The sequence below is a fragment of the Camelina sativa genome, chromosome 17 (assembly GCF_030686135.1).
Source record: "Camelina sativa cultivar CO46 ecotype springtype chromosome 17, ASM3068613v1".
NCBI classification, from domain to species: domain Eukaryota; kingdom Viridiplantae; phylum Streptophyta; class Magnoliopsida; order Brassicales; family Brassicaceae; genus Camelina; species Camelina sativa.
The window spans coordinates 14,504,298-14,525,498 of NC_141896.1; the positions used below are offsets into that span (position 1 = coordinate 14,504,298).

The following is a 21,201-nucleotide window of genomic DNA, read 5'->3' on the forward strand; positions in this document are numbered from 1 at the left end:
TATGAAAACTCCTTCCTCTTTGTCTCTGTATTCTGCTAAACCAACATTCTACAATTTTATTCAATTATCTTCCATTTGATAGTGAACAAAACTTCAATCTTCTTCAAAAAAAAAAATTTTAGGGACAAACTTTCATGAATTTCTCTACAATATTAACAAATATCTCTATCACTGCTGCAACTCTTCAAACTATTGACAAAATTATGACTCCTAAACTATATATCCATAGATTCATGGTTTACGCTGAGAGGAAGAAGCGGCTCTTGATTCAATCCCGATATTTTTTTTGTCTTTTGGTGATGCATCTACTTTTTTGGGAAATGTTATAAGCCTCTCTAATTTTTTTATGTAAATATTGAAACTGTTTTTGTAATATAAAAAAGAACAAAATACATGAATAGGTCTTTTTGCTTTTAATGAGGATAGACAAGTGGCACTCTCTCCACTAGTGATGTGTCACTCAAATGGAGAGAGTTGGCCATCTTTCATAATATAGATTTCTAATATGAAAACTTATAAATTTTAAGTAATTCAAAAATACCATGACGTTTAAAATAATAAGTGTGAATCGAACAAAATAATTATAGAATTAGATCAAAACCATCTCACAATCTTATGTAATTTTTCAGAAAGTAAGCTCAAAATTTTAATTTTTGTATAAACAATTTTTAATAAATTAAACTAATTTACTTAAATAATACCATCCCACCATCTTACTTAAATTTGATTCCGCTTGTCCCCGTGAAAATTATAGAAGATTAAAACATAGAAATTAAACCCAAGAATTCAAACCTATAAATTTAATTTAATGTTGGTATAGTTCTAAAATGAAACCAACCATAGAGTGATATAAGGTGGCTCTAGATTCTTGGGGCTGCATATGTTTCTGATTAAAGAAGGGATGAAGGAAATGTTGATGGCATTTTTTTGGTTTTATGGGCCTGTAGTTAATTAGGTCCAAACCAAAAAATACAGGTGTCAGCAATATGGTAAGCCAAGTGTCATCTCCTTAGCAAAAGTTGAGAAAAACCTTCTCATATAATTTATTATGAAATTCCTAATATGAAAACTTATAAATTTTAAATAATTCAAAAATACCATAACGTTTGAAATAATAAGTGTGAATCGAACAAAATAATTATAGAATTAGATCAAAACCATCTCACAATCTTACGTAATTTTCCAGAAAGTAAATACAAAAATTTAATTTTTGTATAAACAATTTTTAAAAAATTAAACTAATTTACTAAAATAATACCATCCCACCATCTTACCTAAATTTGATTCCGCTTATCTCCGTGAAAATTATAGAAGATTAAAACACAGAAATTAAACCCAAGAATTCAAACCTATAAATTTAATTTAATGTTGGTATAGTTCTGAAATGAAACCAACCACAGAGTGATATAAGGACTCTAGATTCTTGGGGCTGCATATGTTTCTGATTAAAGAAGGGATGAAGGAAATGTTGATGGCATTTTTTTTTGTTTTATGGGCATGTAGTTAATTAGGTTCAAACTATAGTTATTTACGTCCAAAAAAAAAATACAGGTGTCAACAATATGATAAGCCAAATGTCATTTCCTTAGCAAAAATTGAAAAAAACCTTCTCATATTATATAAGATTCGGTTTAATTAAGCTGTTAACTAAAAACCGGATTATATAGAATAAGAAATCTATTAATCAAGACCATATCAATTTATCTGGAAGGCATGTACAAAGTTTTTATTAAACAAAACGTTGATGTGTTAATTAAAGTCCAAATCATATAAATATTCAAAATTTTCTTCTACCAAAAGAAGAACAATTTTAAAATCTGGGTTGTCTTCGAAATACACACTATTTGTACACGCTTAAAGACAGCCTTACTAATTTATACAATATCCATCAAAGTCCATGCCGAAAAAGAGACCCATGCATGCATGACAGCATATTTCCACTTCACACGTAACTACGTGGGAAGCTCACTTCACCTGAAACCAAACACGCCTCCCACAAATTCTATTTCCTCATTTATTTCTCTATATATACAATTTCACTTAACCACAGACTCTATAACTCAAACTTCTAAACTAATCAGCAGCATATCTCAGTATACACTGTCAAACACACACATTGCTAGACAACCTTGCATTATTATATGGAAAACAACTATATTGGTCAACGAGAGCACAACTTCTCCGTTGACCAAGTGTCTTATAGAGGCGTTCGTCGGAGGAAATGGGGCAAATGGGTGTCGGAGATCCGGGAACCCGGTAAGAAAACCCGTATTTGGCTCGGGAGCTACGAGACAGCCGAGATGGCAGCAGCGGCCTACGATGCTGCGGCTCTTCACCTCCGAGGTCATGGGACCAATCTCAACTTCCCGGAACTGGCCAACAGTTTTCCTCAGCCGGAGAGCTCGAGTCCCGAGCACGTTCAAGCGGCTGCTCAGGAGGCAGCACTTATGTTTAAACCAGGTGGGTCTACTGAACCATCTCTCGACTCCGGTCAAGGAATTTCTCGGGTCGGATTGTCTCCTGATCAGATTCAGGCTATTAATGAGTTTCCATTAGACTCCCCGAGGATGGGGTGGATGCAGGACTTGGAAGTGACTGATTACGAAGAGTTATACGGACGGTTCTTTGGTCAGTACGACAGGGATGAGTTTTTTGAAATGCAGCAACTTCAGTCCATATGGAATTCTAGTTGATATTACATCTGCTTAAACATCTTATTTTATTTATGATGTTACCAACCATTTAAGATTTTGATTTTACTGATTAACTATTTCATGAAATACAATAAAATTTTGACCCGAAATTAATGTTTTTCTTGGGTAATTTGTAATCTTTTGTCAAACGAAGATGTGACTGAATCAAATATTATTATATTTTTGGGCTTATGGTCTGCCAGATGATTTGGAATGTTTTATAGGAGAAATAAATACATTTTTGAAGGAAAGAATCAAAAAACACTCCAAGGAAATAAATAATGTTATCTTTTATTATATTGATTAAGAAAATCCATTAGATAGACATATACTCCATAAAAAATTATTACAAACCATTCGAAATGGCCACCTTAAAGTACATGTTTTTTTTCTTCTTCCATTTTCTCTACTTAGCATGAGTACCCATTTAAAACTTTCTATTACCAAAAGGAATATAATCATCAGTGTGAAGAACAACTGTTGTAGTCAAGAGACAAGAGTACGTATAATAAAAGTTTTTAAATTAGCACATTTATGATCAGTTTTTATTATTAGTCCTAACTGCTTGAAATTTGTAAAATCACTTTTGGATAGATCCTAATGGAAAAGAGTAAAAATGACTGTTTGCACAAATTTGAAAACTGAATTTGGAGAATCCAGTAAGTGATGACTAGGAAAACTCGTAGTTTATAAAAGTTAGAATAATCGCAATTCACTAATTTGCATTGATATCATAGTTCACTCCGTGTGGGGGCAGAAGAGAGACGATTTCAATATAATATGCCGCCCCGAATCTTCTGTGGCCCTACGATGCATTTGACATTTCAGCTTCAGCAATAACTTTCCTTATCCTTAATTTATCTTCAAAAGTTTTCGATATATTTTTATTAACCGACTAAATCCTCACTTTAATAAAACGGAGTACACAATTTCAAATTGGTAAACCATATAATATTAATATAAGTTATAACTAATATTAATTATTTGATAGATTATATGGATTAATTATTTGATAGGTTATATAGATTTAGGATTAGGATCCTTTTAAAATGGATATTCCAAAATCTCCAAATAATATTTAACTAATCACATATAAGCAAAAAAATCTTAGAAATTAATCACTCTTCCGCAGATTATAAGTGATTTCCGATTATACTAAAAAAATAAAATCTAATCTAATTTTATCAGAAAATTTTGACCGAGTAATGGGCAAAATTTGAATATTTATTTTGTTGAATTGTATAGTTTTATATACTATAATAAACTTTTAAATAATTTAATTTGGAATCTTTAAAAATATTTTAATTTGATATTTTTAAGAATATCATAAATATATGATAGATAAATATATGATAGATCAAAAAGTTAAAAATTATAAACACTCTAATTTGATTTGTTATAGCACGGATCAATAATATGTCACTATAATATGAAAAAATTTCAAGAAATATGATTTCTTGCTATAGCACGGATTAAAATTTTAAAAATATGATGTCTCTGATTAAATTTAAGTTTGGAATAATGTTGTTTGGTAGGCTTTCTCGGTCACGATGATTTTGATAAACATACGTTACATATTTGATCCTAAAATTAATATGCGCTATAATATATGTTAAGTCATAGAATTAACAATCAAAATGCAATATATAATTTTAAACACTAAACAAATCAAATAAAATTAACAAAAAAAAATTAATTTTTTATCACACAACTTAATCCGCGTTATACCGTGGGCCAAAATCTAGATATACTCGAATATATTTTACAAAATAGATGTTATTTTCATAAGTCATATTCAGTATATGATTTCATGACATAATGTTCTATCCAAAAAAACTTTTAAACCAAATAAATAATCACATATACGGATGTTTTAAATAAAAATTATCAAATAAACATGAAGAAGGAATTTCAACCCGTGCTAGAGCACAGATTCATATTCTAGTATTTTTTAAAAGGTCTAACGACAAATATTAATTGTATCAGTGTGCTGGCTTATACATTTTTTAGGCTTATGGACAATTTTTTAAAATAGGCTTCTTAGGGCATTATTACTGGTAATTACTCTTGTAATTGCTTTAAATAAAAAAGTAAGAAAAGGAAGAGAGAAGAGAAATCACGAGGAATCGATGCTTGGTGAAGGACTGGAAGAATCGTTGTTTGGACAGAAATAGAAACGTGTCATTTGCTCATTGGTACATCTTTTAAAAAATAAATAAAAATGAATAAATATAATAAAAATATATTTTTTTAATCTTCTGAAAAATGTTCACCCGTTTCTCGAGGAAAAATGGTCTTAACATATCAAAGATACAAAAAAATAATAATTAAAGACCCTTTTACTTATGAAACATATATATAGGGTGGTCCTACTGTTGGCTTTGTAGTTAAGCCGGCACAGTCATGGTGATATCAATTGGTATGATGATCGATTCTTAGTATGATACTAGATTACGACCTGCGGTATTAAGTTTTTTTTTTACTATTTTTTTACTATTTTAATACTAATTTTGCTAATGTACTTTTTTGTTAATTTTAGTTATTTAGTATATAATTTGTGGTATACCGCACAATAATTTTTGTTTAATACAATCTTAATTAAATCAGTTTGATTCGACATATTTTATATTGGTGTTGTTAAAATAGTAAAATGAGGATTTAACTTGTATTGAAGTATCATATTAATGATATTTTATTTTTTAGTATTATCAATTCAATCATGTAATGTCATATAACCTGTCGTGTAATATAACTCGTTTGTGTTATTTTGAAAATTTAATATGTTTAAATATTCATAATTTTAAACTTTTATTAAATTTAGATATATCAGTATAAATTATAAACTTCTTAAAATTCAATAATTGACTATATACGGTAAATTTACTAAATATGTATGTTGAACACACACTTTTTGTATTAATTGAGTAATATATGTTCGTTTAAAAAAATTCAAATCACAATATATGTAAAAAAATACACATTTTTATTAACTTTTATGTATTATATGATGATTCACTACATTTAAATTAAAAAAAAATGATAGGAGAATAATCTTTTTTAATATGGAAATATCTTCTAAATATCTATATTAATTATAGAACATTATATATATATGGAAATTTAAAATATTTTAGTTTTGTTTGGTTATAAGGATAGTAGAAGAGTTAACTAAACTTGTTTGGATATGAGTATAAGCATTAAATGGCATTCAATGGTAAATATTTCCATAAATATATTTTTGAGCAAAAATTGCTGCAAAAATACTAGTATAGATATTTGTAGAGTAACTAGATTTTAACCGGCGGTACACCGAGTGCATATAATTTTTATTATTATTTATATTTTATGTTGTATTTTTTTGTTAAATATTAGATGTTTTGTAAACAGAGGAATAACTAAAATGTTCCGGCTGTTTTTACGGTAATATTTATACTAAGTTTTTAATCCGCAATATATTTCATGACTATTTGTTTGTTATATTTAGTTTGTTTTGTTTAGTGTTTGAGGTTCTATTTTGAGTTTTAATTATTATAACAAAAATAAGGGATCTAAATACATAATAAGTATGAATCGAAGTTATTCTTACGTTAAGAATCAAAACTCACAGGTATTGGAAAACAAAATGGGAATCGAATTGTTGTTTTCTTTATTTACAAATGATTCAGAGATAGAATATCTTCAAAACACAATAGAAGTGTGGTTAAATATATCATTGTTTCTAGTTCCATATTGATTTTGATGTAATTTTTTTAAGTTAGAATAGAATATAAAATATTTAAGGAACAAAATCTGAAGTGCTATTTTTAGAAATGTTTAAGAGATTAACTTTGAAAATAAGTTTTTAAATAAGTACAAATAAAAAGGTAGAGCCCAAAATGTACTTAAAAATGTATATATAGATTCAACATAGTTCGATGAACTACTCTAATGGTTCTCGCGGTTTTTTTTTTTGTGTCGTCGTGGTTCTTTTACTTTCGGATGATTATAATAATCTTACTTTTTGTTCTCATGCATAGATTTTGATATTTTGTTATAGATACACGAAAGAAAAAAGAAGAAACAGATCGGTTTGGCGTGATCCGTGGATCCCTGATCAACACCCTCGACCTGCAAACGGTAGGGGACAACAACTTCATCCAAATTTAATGGTAAACCATTTGATTAATCATCGGACTACAGAATGGCATTTACCTATACTTCAGGAATATATGGATCCGGAGGATATTCAAACTATTCTTAGTTTTCCTATTAGCAAGTCTTTTAGACCAGATCGATTGGTGTGGCATTATACACAATCTGGTCGGTATTCGGTTAAGTCAGGTTATAAGGTAGCTCAAGATATGAAGGCTGAAATTGAGTATGGTCCCAATTTTAATGCTCTGAAGGCTAAGGCTTGGGATCTTCCGGCACCACCTAAAATTAATCAAACACTTCTTCTGGCAGATAGCTTCGGGTTCTCTTCCGGTGACGATGCGATTAGCCTCCCGGGGAGTTAATTGTGATATAATATGCAAGAGATGTGACTTGGAGGAAGAGTCTATTAACCATACCTTATTTGAGTGTCCTCATTCACGTCAGGTTTGGGAGAGGATTTTTTATGGACCTGATACGGATAAGTTCCCATTTGGTTCAATCTATTCAAATTTAGATTTTATATATGGCAAAGTTTTAGCACATATGGCTTTAGGAACTACTCATAGCTCGATTCCGTGGCTGGTCTGGTTCTTATGGAAGGATAGGAATAAAAAAGTTTTTCAAGGATTACAATCAGAGCCAATGGATATCATTAATCAGGCTTTACATGAACAATTGTGGTGGAAGGAATCCCAATTAACTGCAAGGGTTGACACTGTTTTGACGGATTCTTTGATTACGCCGGAGTTGTTAATTCATTGTCAGGTTGATGGCTCGTGGAAAGCCACAAAACCACATTCAGGGTTAGGATGGTGGTGTGGTGAAGGTGAGAATCAGACTTTGGTAATGGGTGCCAAATGACAACGTCGCAGTGCATCCCCACTTCATTCAGAGTTAGTGTAACACCCGCAAACCAATTTGAGTGTTTTGGGTGAGGGTGTCGATCGACACCAAGGGGGTGTCGTTCGACACCACTGATTTTCTGGTTCGACCAGATTGAGTTTTTAATCGATTTGGACCGGTTTAGTTTAGGGAAAACCATTAAACCGTGATATTTAAGTGGGAGAACGACCTAGGTCGTGTTTTGTTGTTGCCTAGCCGCTGAAAACAAAGAGAAAGAGGAGAAGGAAGAGTAAACTTGATTTTGGTGTTCAAGCAAAAAGGAACAGAATCGTCAGGGTTTGGGAGAAGGTGGATCTGTATACTTACATCGTTTTGAAAGGTATTGAGTTTTGGTAGGGTTGTAGCTAAGAGATTTTCGTACACTCTCCTTTTTACAGAAGTGAATTTGGGTTAATATTCTAGGAGATATCGACAGTTTCGTGGGGCGTTTCTTCTCAGTCGCGGATTGAGACCAGCGGGAGTTTCGGGATCGATTGCGGTTTCATCTGAGATCTGATCGTGCTGAAATTTTGTGGGAAGCTTCGTGATGCCTAGGAATAGCTTTTCACCGGAGGGATTTGATAGTTAACGGTTCATTTTCATTTTAGAAGGTGAGTGCATGACCATGGCTAATCTAAGCCTTTGATTCCCTTGTTCTTGCTTGTTGTTGCTTGTTTGTGTGTTTTTCTTGCTGGGATTGGTTGATACAGGTTCCTAAGGAGGTATAAGGCTTGGGTATTGAGTATTGGGTGTTTTGGAGGAGATTTGGGAGCGAGATTCGACTCTCGACTTCGCGCGGATCGCAGTTGCAGAGGGAGTGTCGATCGATACAGCTTGGTGTCGGTCGACACCAGCAATTTGGCATCGATCGACACTGTAGGGTAGTGTCGGTCGACACCTTTGAGCCAGTGTCGGTCGACACTAGGCTGGTGTCGGTCGACACATCCCTTCCAGCGAGACGATGATTGATTTCCTGGTTTGTGTGTTTGTTTGTTGCTTGTTTTGGAACTTTGGAATCATTGTTGCTTGTGTGTATAGCCCAGTAGATGGGAGGATTGCCTCACTGAGTGTTTATCAAATACTCATGCATCTCAATTTGTGTTTGTGGTGCAGGTAAAGGCAAAGTGTGATCGTGGAATCAAGGCAATGAAGAGGAGGATGTTCTTGGGACTCGATTGGATGTTGTCTGGCATTGCTAGGTTGCTAGAGTTGAGTCATTAGAAACATTGCTAGGTTGCTGGTTTCATGTTTCTTGTTGTTTGGTATTGGAATATTGCCTTTGCTATAATATCAGATTGTTATTGGTTATTATTGGTTTATTATTGAATATTGATTTATGTTATTGCGCTGTTGATTGTGAATATGGTTAGGTGGCTAGTGGATATGGGACCACTAGTTGTAGTTTATTTATATATATATATATATATTATTTATTATTTATTAAAAAAAAAAAGGTCGGTCTTTGCATTTTGGTATCAAAGCCCTTACGGTTCTAGGTTTGGGTTCACTAGGTTTCTGTTGTGATGTTTGGGATTGCATGTCTTGATTGATTATGTGAGTTAGTCAATTATGTGTGGCATGGAGTCCTAGAACATCCTCTTCGGGCCTTCAATGAGATTCCACGGTGAGTTATTGTTATGTTTCTTTGTGTGGTATTGATTTGTTTTCTGCTTGTTAGCCTCTGTTCTTGGAAGATCAGTGGTTAAGGTGTTTGAGTTGTTGGTCGTGGACGGGGCCGTGGTCGTGGTCATTGTCGGGCGGGTCCCGAGGCCAGCGAGTGTGTAGTCCAGAGTTCCACGAGGAGGTACGTCAGAGGGTCGCAAGTGTATCAGGAGGGACCAGAGGGGATTAGCCGGTGAGCGTGCCGGGGGTGCTGGGAACCCAGGTGTGGGGTTGCAGCAGGTGGAGCCCAGGGTCGAGATGATCGCTTGGCGGATCTGTTGGCGTGCTGTTGGAGCGGTTACCGAGAGGGGTACCAGAGTAGGCTCCAGTTGTGCCACATGTGGCGGGGTGCAGTCGAGGGCTGCGGATGTTGAGGACTTTCCAACTTACGTTAAGAGGATGGAGCGGTTGTAGATGACCGGTATGAGATTAGTCTCAAGAGGTATCGGGCCTAGAGAGGCGGATATGTGGACATATGCAGTTGGAGCAGATATTTCTCTGCTTGGTGGTTAATCCAGTTGGATATTATAAGTTGAGTGGGCAGGTGTAACATTGCAATGTTATACTCGGATCACAGGAGGTAGTTGTGTCGAGAGATGTTTATAGTCGTTAAGGATTGTTGCTCCTGAGGGGATGGTGATTCCCCTGAATACCGATAGCTCGAGGGGCTGAGGGCTCCGAGAGTGGCAGAGGGGATGTTGTTCTCCTGAGGGGATGAGTAGTTCCCCTGATACCGAGATCTTGAGGATTGTGGTCCAAGAGTGAGACGGTATAACTCGAAGACGCTGGTCTGAGAGTGAGATCGGTATGACTCGAAGGTTTCGACCTAAGAGTGGAAGAGTTGGGAGCAAGCAATTCCTAGGACGTGAGTATAAACATAACGATTGAATGTAGACCTCGAGAGATTTACGGTGGTTTAATCTTGGATTTTAGGATTATGTTGGCCGTTGGGCCAGGGTTTTATGAACCAGAGCGGTTATGAATGTGTGGCTGTTTTGCCAGGATTGTGAGGCCAGTGGTGCCGGAGTCCTGGGAAGGGGAGTTACAGCAGGATTGATTCAGGAGAGGCATGTTTGCCAGATACATAAGTTCACGGAAAGCCTTCATGGCAGGAGAAACTAATCGTTGCAACGATGTTGGATGAAGTTCATTGGAGATGGACAGGGTTGCTAGATTCAAAGTTTTGGTAAGCTTGTTGGAGGGAATAAGTCAAGTGGCTTGAGTTAGCGGCCTGCAAAGTATTTGAAGCGGTGAATCAGAATATGCGAGCGTATGGTACTTGTTTGTTTTATTATGTTCGTATTGTGATTTGCTGTGGAGAATTGCCAAGCGGAAAGCTATCTTTGGAATAAGCTAACTTGTGGAAGATTCCCTAACTGGCAAGTTACTAGAGGTTTTTGGAGGAACAAGAGGGTTGATATTCAGGTGGGGGCGAGTTGATGTCGGCATACTTGAGTGTTGGTTTAGTTGAGCTGAAGAAGTAACTAGAGGATTTATGGAGCAAGAGATTCATACGTTCTAGTGTATCACCGTGGGGAGCGCCGGTGTTGTTTGTGAAGAAGAAGGATGGGAGTTTCCGGTTGTGTATTGATTATCGGGGTTTGAACCGGGTCACTGTGAAGAACAAGTATCCTCTTCCTAGGATCGATGAGTTGTTGGATCAGTTGAGGGGTGCTACTTGGTTCTCCAAGGTAGATCTGGCGTCGGGTTATCATCAGATACCGATAGATGAGGCAGATGTGAGGAAGACTGCTTTCAGGACGAGATATGGGCACTATGAGTTTGTGGTGATGCCCTTCGGATTGACTAACGCGCCAGCAGCGTTTATGAGATTGATGAACAGTGTGTTTCAGGAGTTTCTGGATGTATCTGTCATCATTTTCATCGACGATATCCTGGTCTATTCTAAGAGTCCTGAGGAGCATGCAGTGCATTTGAGGGCAGTTATGGAGAAGCTGCGGGAGCAGAAGTTGTTTGCCAAGTTGAGCAAGTGTAGTTTTTGGCAGCGTGAGATGGGCTTTCTGGGTCACATTGTTTCTGCAGAGGGGGTTTCTGTAGATCCAGAGAAGATTCAGGCTATCAGAGATTGGCCTAGACCGCAAAATGCCACAGAGATCAGGAGCTTCCTTGGATTGGCAGGGTACTACAGGAGATTTGTGCAGGGGTTTGCAAGCAGAGCACGTCCTATGACTAAGTTGACAGGGAAGGATGTTCCTTTTATCTGGTCAGAAGAGTGTGAGGAAGGCTTTGCAAGCCTGAAGGAGATGTTGACTACTGCGCCAGTGTTGGCTTTGCCTGAGCAGGGAGAACCCTATGTGGTTTATACAGATGCATCTAGATTTGGGTTGGGTTGTGTTCTGATGCAGCATGGGAAGGTGATTGCTTATGCTTCGCGGCAGTTGCGGGTGCATGAAGGCAACTATCCTACTCATGATTTGGAGATGGGTGCGGTAGTTTTTGCCCTGAAGATTTGGAGGTCTTATCTTTATGGTGCAAAGGTACAGGTGTTTACAGATCATAAGAGCCTGAAGTATATATTCACTCAGCCTGAGCTGAATTTGAGACAGAGGCGGTGGATGGAGCTTGTGGCAGATTATGATTTGGAGATAGCCTATCATCCTGGAAAGGCTAACACTGTTGCAGATGCTCTGAGTCGGAAGAGGGTAGCTTCGGCTCAGGAGCAGGAGATGGAGTCTCTGGTAGGGGAGATAAGTGCGTTGAGCTTATGTGCTGTTTCACAGGAACTGTTGGGTTTGGAAGCAGTAGATAGAGCAGATCTTCTGAGTAGAGTGCGGTTGGCTCAGGAGAAGGATTTGGGGCTGGTGAATGCCTCTAAGGATGTGGATTCAGAGTATCAGGTCTCAGATAATGGTACTATCTTGGTGCACGGTCGGGTTTGTGTGCCCAAGGATGAGGAGTTGAGACAGGAGATTCTGAGAGAGGCTCATGCGAGCAAGTTGTCCATTCATCCAGGAGCGACTAAGATGTACCGTGATCTCAAGAGGTACTATCATTGGGTCGGGATGAAGAAGGATGTAGCTAGTTGGGTTTCGAGGTGTGATGTGTGTCAGCTAGTGAAGGCTGAGCATCAGGTTCCTGGCGGGTTACTGAAGAGTTTACCCATTCCTGAGTGGAAGTGGGATATGATCACTATGGATTTTGTGGTGGGATTGCCAGTGTCACGGACCTTTGATGCTATTTGGGTCATTGTGGACCGGTTGACCAAGTCAGCACATTTTCTGGCCATTAAGAAGACTGATGGAGCAGCGGTCTTGGCTAAGAAGTATGTGAGGGAGATAGTCAGGTTGCATGGGGTGCCAGCGAGCATTGTGTCTGATAGGGATTCCAAGTTCACTTCGGTGTTCTGGAAGGCGTTTCAGGCAGAGATGGGCACTAAGGTGCATATGAGTACAGCTTATCATCCCCAGACTGATGGACAGTCAGAGAGGACGATCCAGACGCTGGAGGATTTGCTGAGGATGTGTGTGTTGGATTGGGGTGGCCATTGGGCAGATCACCTGAACCTGGTAGAGTTTGCTTACAACAACAGCTATCAGGCGAGTATTAAGATGGCTCCTTATGAGGCTTTGTATGGGAGGCCATGTCGTACACCATTATGCTGGACTCAGGTGGGGGAGAGGAGCATGTTTGGTGCTAGTTTTGTTCAGGAGACCTCAGAGAAGATTCGGGTTCTCAAGCTGAACATGAAGGAGGCTCAGGATAGGCAGAGGAGTTATGCAGATAGGAGGAGGAGAGATCTTGAGTTTCAGGTGAGAGACAGAGTATACCTCAAGATGGCCATGTTTCCCCACCAGAACTATCGTATCGAGTCATATAGAGCCCCTTCTTTACCCCCGGTCTATATGTCCCCGAAAAAAAAGTTTAATGCCATTTTCCCCCCCGAATTAAAAGTTCCAAAGCTATATCTCCCCGAGTTTATTCTTCTACATCAATTAACCCATAATCGTGGTTTGGGATTGGTTTACTATTTACCTAACCGATAAAGAAAAAACTAAACCTTGCTTATACCAAAACAAACCCGATTTCGACCCGATATACCTTGATATTATTATCCATTATCACCAAAATCCCTAAAACAAAAAACCCCAAATTCGCAAAGAACCCTTGAGCGAAGAACCCTAGAGATTGAAAACCCAAAGTCGAAGCTTAGATTCCCTAGGGAAGACATCGTTAATGGCGATTGTCGTTCCAAATGCAGGAGATTTCGATGAAGAAGCCATTGACAGAGATGAATTTCACATCGACCAGTTGGTCAACGAGTTCGTCGACGAACCACCGGTCCGCCATGATGTGTATCCGGAGAGTGACACTGAAGAAAATGGTGATGGAGAAGAGCCAGTTCATACACATATCAGGCGCGGTGATGGGCATTTGTACGATAAGCAAACATTCTTCAGTGGTGTCGCTTTCAAAGAGGCAGTGACGGACTATGTTCTTCGAACTGGAAACAATCTGAAGCAATACAGGTATGATAAAGATAAAATTGGCTTCATATGTGTTGGTTGTAATGGAGTTGATGGATCAAAGTGTGAGTGGAAGGTATATGCCGCGATTTTGCCAAGTGATAACATGTGGAGGATTAGAAAGTTTAATGATAAGCATAGTTGTATTCCTAATGGAGAATGTGAGATGTTTAAGGTGAATCATATAGCTAGGTTGTTTCTTGATAAGATTAGAGATAATCCTGAGTACTTCATGCCAATGAAAATGGAAGAAATCATAAAGGAACGGTGGAAGATCAGTGTCACTAGGCATCAGTGTCAGGCGGCTAGAAAGAAGGCACTTAGGTGGATTGAGAAGGAGTATGATGAACAGTCTGCTAGATTAAGAGATTATGCTGCTGAGATATTAGAATCAAACAAGGATTCACAAGTAGAGGTTGAATGTGTGACGACTGATGATGGGAAAGACATGTTCGATAGGTTCTATGTTTGTTTTGACAACATAAGAAGAACATGGAAAGAGACTTGTAGGCCTCTAATAGGAATGGATGGTTGCTTCCTAAAGAATAAGGTCAAGGGACAGCTTCTGGTAGCTTTAGGTAGGGATGCTAACAATGATATTTATCCAATAGTTTGCCAAGGTGAATGTATTTTCCTTTTCATGGTTTCAGTTTATGGAGTTTGTTTTGGTTTACTAATGTTACAATGTTTTAAATTTGTTTTGCAGCCAAGTCAAGGGGAACCAAGTCAAGGTTCACTCACTCAAGCTTAATCAAGTAGCTAAGTAGAAATAGGGTTCTAATTTTGTGGTTGCCTCAATGTATTTTCGACCACATAGACTTGTAATTCCCTATGTATTTTGTCTTTTGTCTCTTCTTAAAACTTGCTAGTGATGTCTTTTGGTGAATGTTTTATGAACCGCTATGTGACTGATCATAATTCTGAAATTTAACTTCTCATTCTCATTACCACAACAATTGTTTTCATAGCAAAAACAAACTAACAACCAATTGTCTTCATAGCAACAACAAACTAACAACCAATTGTCTTCATAGCAACAACAAACTAAGAACAACACTGAATCTCTTGTTCAACCTAGTAGCTTACTGAGTCCAATCATGATCATACATAAGAAGACTATGATAAGCATCATTTTCTTATTGCTTGATTTGGCTTCATCCAAAGCATCTTCAACCTTCTCAAATATCTCCTTCTCCATCTTCTCATAAACCATCTTATCCATCTCAAACCTCTCTGTTCTGATCTCTTTCAGCGGCTTCTCAAGTTCAACAGTCTTTGCATTTAATGTATCTACCTCATTGACAAAAGCTTCATCAACCCATTTGAATGTGTGTTCATCGTTTCTAAGCTGCAACAACCCAAATGTTATACACGAAATTAGAAAAACAAATCAAAAAACATTTAAAAACAGTTACCTTATTGGCTACTACAAACCCACACCGAAAATATCTCCGGTACGGATTCGAATCGGACTTCGATGTCAAAGCCATGATTCCCTCCCCTCACCAACATCTCTTTGGCACACCGATAACCCTTCCTCTTGCACGGAAACTTGATTCGGTGGAATTTGTTGATACATTACTCATTGTATTACTCGAGTTCGTGAAAGAAGAAGCAAATTCAAGAAGAAGAAGCAAATTCAAGAGAAGAATCGATTATGCAAGAAGTAAAAATTGATTTTAGGTTTTATTTGGGGATTTTGGGTTTTATGATAAACGGGTCGGGTTGGTGGAGGAAATTGGTTCAACAATTGGTTTATTTTTGGGACATATATGGTTTGGTCTCGGATTTAGACATTATACCGCTATAATCAAAACTTGGGGAGATATAGCTTTTGACTTTTAATTCGGGGGGAAAATGGCATTGAACTTTTTTTTTGGGGACATATAGACCGGGGGTAAAGAACGGGCTCTATCTGACTCGATACGATAGTTCTGGTGGGGAAATAGGCCGTCGGCCCCATAAAATTCCATAAAGTAAATAAAACATAGATAAAAGGGATTGTCCTCATTTGTTCAACCCAAGACTTTTTTTATTTTTATTTTTTAAGATATTATTTTTCCTCGACTCCAAACCTAGATGTCACTAGGTCGATCCTCAATTAGATGAGGATGGTCGGATTTAGGCTGGCATAAGCAAGCAAATCTTCATCACGCATGAACACAGCCATGTCTTGTTCGGGTAAGCCTATCCATGCTTCTACACTTTTCCCATCCTTTGCATCCATCAACAAGACACACAACTTATTATTAAGGATACTAGCAATGCTAGGTCCTATCCAAACGGGAACACCCATTCCAAAGTCAACCTCATAAAAACGTTTACTACACCAACTAGTCACAACATATAAGTTTGTGTCTGGTCTTAACGCCAATAAGAACTCAAAACCCTTTTTCATCAAGTTCTGTCCAAGCGTGGCTCTAGTAGCACTCTCTTTGATCATCTCATTAACTCCTTCTTTAGCCTTTCTGAATTGAGCCACGATCTGATCGATCTCCATGACGCTCCCTGGTTCTTTCTTGAAAAAAAAGGACGTTAGTAGATTTCCTATAGCGTCTTGTGACAAAATATCAGAAGACGTCCTAAGACGTATGTCCATGGCTAGATTTATCATGGATGACCAGTTGCATCTTGATGAAGCTGCTTTTGTGGCACATTTCCATATCAATGCCGAAATAGCTTCCACACGTGTAGGAACCGCCACAGTTTCACTAGCTGCCTTGCTTTTAAGCTCGGCGATCTTAGATGATTCGAAGACGAACCTCTTCGTCACACACTTCTCACTGGAACCAGTAAGAGCGTCCATTTTGGGGACCTGAAAAGAGGTCTTCGCAGGAGGGTAGATAGTGGTCGATGCAAAGAGAGGACTACTCACCGTAAGATCATTAGAGTTCCCTTTTGTTGTAGCGGCCCAGTCCGAGACAAAAGTGAAAAGTGAAGCCGCATCACAGATCAGGTGAGAGATGCCGACCGCGACCGCTACACCTGATCCTGACCCAAAGGAACTGACCTTGACATTAACCAACGGCCAGGCTGTTGGAGATTCTCCTGGAGCAGTTGTTGGAAGGAGTTTCTCGAAAGATTCATCAGTGTTTAGGGTTTTGAGGTAATCAGAGAGAAGCAGATCGGTACGTGCCTCTGTGAAGACGGCTCCTTCATCGTTGCAGGTAATGGAGCTGCCATCTATGCGACCAGCAAGAGGGTAGAAACGTGAGAGAGTTTGGGACAGAGATGTTTTCAGTTTCTGGGAGGTGGTCTCTGAGTTGAGATCATTGGTGTTGTTGTAGAAGAAGATTGTAGAGACGTAAATTTCTGGATTTGAGAAGTCGACAATGGAGAGTTGAATTTGGTCATTGTGAGGTGTTGGTGAATCAGAAGCGGAAGCAGGCTTGATCACTTCTCTTTTGACTTCCTCTAGGTTAAGTTCCATCTTTGTTCTCTGATTTCTAAAAGAATGCAATAGCTTGTACTGCTTCAAGAGGACAACATTCTCTATTATATAGTTGCATAATGTTATCTTTTGTAATCTTATTATTAAATAAAAAGTAGATGAAATCCATAGAGATTAAATTCATTGGATTTTGATATTGACTACAGATTTGGTGCTTTTGCTTTTTAGAATTAGATTTTAGTTTAAATGTTTGTATCTATATAGTATTTTTGAATCAGTTTTAAGAAATAAATACTCATTATCGAATTATTTACCATTGCCTTTAATATTATTAGTTACCAAATCTTCAAAATCAATTGTAGGTTAAGATTTTTAAAAATAAGAAAATCCTCTATTTAATTAAAACATAAATATGTGATTTTCTTTTCACTTTTATTTGATTTTATATTTAAATATTTTTATTTATTATATAATATATTTAGTTAATAAAAATTTTGATTTTTTTCTTTATATGATGTAACTCAATTTTTTAAAACTGACATATATTAATCAGTTTTAAAATGAACATATATTACTCAATTGATGAATAAAAAATGTGTATACAGTATTCCACATCGACTGAAAAATATTGAACAATAATTCAGATTAATATAAATTTAAAATATCATTAATTCAATGTTACAACACAGTAAATCAACATACAATAATTTTCTTAACACATCAATAATATTAAAATATTTTACATATCGAATTAGTTTAATTAAACTATGATTATGTAAAAAACAAATTAATCCTGGTTAAATCTTACTTTTTTGTCACTATTGGACCATAACTGGATCCGTAATGATTGTGATGGTATATGTTCTTAGTAGACTTATCATTTCCACTAGACTATAATAGTATAATCACTTAACAAATCTTAGTTATTAATAATTTACTGAAATCGTTTAAAATATAGAGAAATACCCTATAATAGCACTCTTTTAAGTTTTTCTTCCAACATTAGCACACATGTTCAAATTTTCCAAAACTAGCATTTATATAGTGAGATTATTATTTAATTTAAATAACAAAATTCATTTTTTCCTAAAATTAAACTCACGAATTTTGGATTTCAAAGTTCCGACAAAGCTTACGGTGAAGATTCTGAACTGAGATATTCATTTTGGATCTCAGATCTTTTCAATTAATTGCCAAATCGATCGATTGATTCCACTACAATAAAATCCACATCAAAAGCATCTTTATTCACCGGATTTCGATCAAAGATCAGAGTTTAATTAAGCTAAACAGTACTTCTGTCGTCGACGGTAGTGAGTGTGGCGGAGGAGAGTCTTCTGGCTAAAATTACAGCGGATGATTGGGGGAAAGTATCGGTGGTTCTGTTTGATATTTATGGTGTCCTTTGTAACAGTGAGAAGTTTTTTAGACGTGTTGTCGTTGATGTTTTTGCTGAGATGGGTCATTGTGGATGATTCCATTCCTCTTACGGGAAAGGTAAAAAAGCTTTGGCAAATCAATTTATGAATCTGTTTTCATGTTAATGCGTGTTTAGATTGATTTCATTGATTTCTTGGGTTGGGCAATGCAGAGCTGAAGCCATGTTTTTAGGAGGTGTTGCTTCAGTCAAAGGAGTAGAAGGATTTGATACCGATATAACTACAAATAGATTCTTTTAGATATATCTTGATAAGGTGATGTTTATGCTATATAATTAGAACACTTAGGAGGGAAATTTTCTTTACATTAGAAACTTGTTGATGTTCTTGAGATTGATTGATACTTGATCTTTGTTGTGTTTTTTGATTTGTGTAATGTCTTGAGATAGAGGGGAAGAAAAGAGAGCAGAGAGTTGCTGATGAAGATGATGATGAAGTTTGAGTACATGTCATTATGGAAAGTCTTCCTAAAATTCGAGAATGTCTTTCTAAAATTCAAGAATGTCTTCTTAAAAACTATGAAATTCTTCCTAAATTTTTAAAAATGTGTTTTTAAATATCTTCATATGTGTTTTACCCTATTGTATCACATATTACTCCATTAGTGATATATTATGATTTGATATTGTGTACATATTGGTGTTTTATAATAAATATAGCAAATATGAATATCCAGCATGATATTATAGGAAGACTTTCCTAAACGTCAATGACTCCTTCCTAAATTTCAAGTAGTTCTTCCTAAATTATACTTAGGCTTCCTATCTTATGTTTTGCCTAAATGTAAGACAATGTAATTTAACATAATCCCTAAGCTCATGTGTTCAAAACATGGTTGGTGTGAATTCACGTTTATGAATATTATGTAATCTTTTTTGAATGTCTTGAATCTAAAAAATGTGTTTAAAATCTTTTCATTTTTATGTTTGCCTCAATGTATCGCAAATTTTCTCATCAATGTGGGGTAATGATTTGTTTTTGTGCACATCGTGAATACTATGATAGAAGCCTAGGTGTAGGCTGTAAGAGCACTATACATTATTTTCATGAAGACCTTCCTAAATCGCAAAGAGTCATTCCTGAATATCATACACTGTATTGCTGCAACAACTATTGCAGATCCTCCTGATGAACCTCCCAATATGACGCACACAGTTTTAGCAAATGTTCATAAAAATTTACAAGCAAATGAAATCTGTCAATGATAAGAGTATATACGTATTCCTAATCATGAACCAAGTTTATCAATCCATCTCAACCGAGTTTCTTCGGTGGTGAATCGGATCTATAGCATTGAGAATGAGATAAGCCATAATCTTCTTCAATTGAATCATCATGCTATTCTCTGCTCTCACCACCACCACCACTTCCGTCAGCCTTTCACTGGACCTACGCCGTCGATCCCACATGTTTCTCCTTACTCTCATTGATTCCAGTGTTCATCGTCGCGAGATCCATCGCTACTTCAGTACTTCGACTCTACCTGGAATTAGAGACTCGCAATAATATTCTTATTGGAGACTCATCAGATTGATTCGGCGTGGAGGTGAAACGCCGGAGTTGATATGTGGATGATTCCGATGGAGATGAAGCGTATGAAGAGAAAGGAGAAGCTATTTTGTGAAAAAAAAAACATTTGATTTTGTATATATAATTTTGTGCTAATTTTGGAACATTTAAGAATATGTGCTAGTTTTGGACTAAAAACTTAAATGAGTGCTATTTTTGAGAATCTCCCAAAAAAAATAATAATCAAAAAAGCTTAGGGTCGTACGAAATTGGCAAAATCTCCGACGAGGAAAGAGCATGTGTTTGGAGCTTGTGTTTTCACAACGAAAGCTAGATTTGGAAGGAAGAACCGATAGATTTCGATTTGACTGTGGTGTTGATGAAGACGACGAGCTCAATTTTTTGCATACAACAAATCCACCGCCACCGTCGTTTCAGTCCTGCAAATTCCCACGGCCACAAATACGGACTCAGCGACAGCGAGCTTCAGTGAGAGAATCTTGTTCGCTATTCTCGAATCTGTTAATCAAGGTAAGAATTGAAGTAAGGATTGAGTTTTTGGAATTTTCATTGTCAGATGTTGAAATTGTTCTTTGTAAATTCTGACTTGTTGTTGTGTGTAGGGATGTTAAAAGTGCAAATGAGGAACATGAGAGAGAGTTACCAATGATGAATGGGATCAAATATAAAATATCAAATCAATTGGAGTTTTGGACTCTGGAATTTGTTTATAAGCTCTCTTTAGTCTTGCTTCTCGTTTCAAATCATTGCAAGTCAGTTAACTAACAAAAAACACCACTCTTTAAACTTTTTTTTTATGTTATTGTAATGTTTGAGTGAGCTTTTTGTTTGTCAAAAATAGATGATGTGTAGAACACATTTTTCAGAAATGGGGAAAGAGAAGCATAAGAAACTGATGAATCAAGGCTTTGAAGCTTCTATAAGTATGTTATAGTGAAGCTTGTAAGGAGATGGAGATTAGAAGGACTGATTTGAACTGGTAGGTA

General features: G+C 36.6%; 3 protein-coding genes and 2 pseudogenes across 5 annotated transcripts; 3 read left to right on the forward strand and 2 right to left on the reverse strand.

The window, feature by feature from the left end:
• The first annotated feature begins 2,061 nt into the window (after nucleotides 1-2,061).
• On the forward strand, nucleotides 2,062-2,803 carry LOC147923725 (ethylene-responsive transcription factor ERF022 pseudogene; annotated as a pseudogene). Its single transcript, XR_015587567.1, has one exon. The product of XR_015587567.1 is annotated as an ethylene-responsive transcription factor ERF022 pseudogene (transcript).
• A 4,567-nt stretch (nucleotides 2,804-7,370) lies between these two features.
• LOC147923726 (uncharacterized) lies at nucleotides 7,371-7,688 on the forward strand. Its single transcript, XM_087496533.1, has one exon. The coding sequence runs from the start codon at nucleotides 7,371-7,373 to the stop codon at nucleotides 7,686-7,688; it is 318 nt and encodes a 105-aa protein (XP_087352659.1).
• Nucleotides 7,689-13,525: 5,837 nt separating this feature from the next.
• On the forward strand, nucleotides 13,526-14,614 carry LOC147923727 (uncharacterized). The gene is made up of 2 exons (XM_087496534.1): nucleotides 13,526-14,475; nucleotides 14,562-14,614. Exons 1-2 carry the CDS (start codon nucleotides 13,566-13,568, stop codon nucleotides 14,612-14,614), a joined length of 963 nt encoding a protein of 320 aa, XP_087352660.1. The 5' UTR covers nucleotides 13,526-13,565.
• Nucleotides 14,615-14,776: 162 nt separating this feature from the next.
• Nucleotides 14,777-15,639, reverse strand: LOC104759656 (uncharacterized protein At4g04775-like). The gene is made up of 2 exons (XM_010482562.3): nucleotides 15,271-15,639; nucleotides 14,777-15,203 (listed from the first exon to the last, which is right to left on the reverse strand). Exons 1-2 carry the CDS (start codon nucleotides 15,343-15,345, stop codon nucleotides 14,925-14,927), a joined length of 354 nt encoding a protein of 117 aa, XP_010480864.2. The 5' UTR covers nucleotides 15,346-15,639; the 3' UTR covers nucleotides 14,777-14,924.
• Nucleotides 15,640-15,790: 151 nt separating this feature from the next.
• Nucleotides 15,791-17,328, reverse strand: LOC104757731 (BAHD acyltransferase BIA1 pseudogene; annotated as a pseudogene). Its single transcript, XR_015586163.1, has one exon. The product of XR_015586163.1 is annotated as a BAHD acyltransferase BIA1 pseudogene (transcript).
• Nucleotides 17,329-21,201: the final 3,873 nt, after the last annotated feature.

What these genes read in the sequence shown, in the direction of transcription:
- LOC147923726 (XM_087496533.1), top strand. Translation starts at nt 7,371, where the DNA reads ATGGCTTTAGGAACTACTCATAGCTCGATTCCGTGGCTGGTCTGGTTC.
- LOC147923727 (XM_087496534.1), top strand. Translation starts at nt 13,566, where the DNA reads ATGGCGATTGTCGTTCCAAATGCAGGAGATTTCGATGAAGAAGCCATT. An exon ending in TTATCCAATAGTTTGCCAAG is followed by an intron (nt 14,476 to 14,561) that starts GTGAATGTATTT and finishes TTTGTTTTGCAG; the next exon opens with CCAAGTCAAGGGGAACCAAG.
- LOC104759656 (XM_010482562.3), bottom strand. Translation starts at nt 15,345, where the DNA reads ATGGCTTTGACATCGAAGTCCGATTCGAATCCGTACCGGAGATATTTT. An exon ending in GGTTTGTAGTAGCCAATAAG is followed by an intron (nt 15,204 to 15,270) that starts GTAACTGTTTTT and finishes GGGTTGTTGCAG; the next exon opens with CTTAGAAACGATGAACACAC.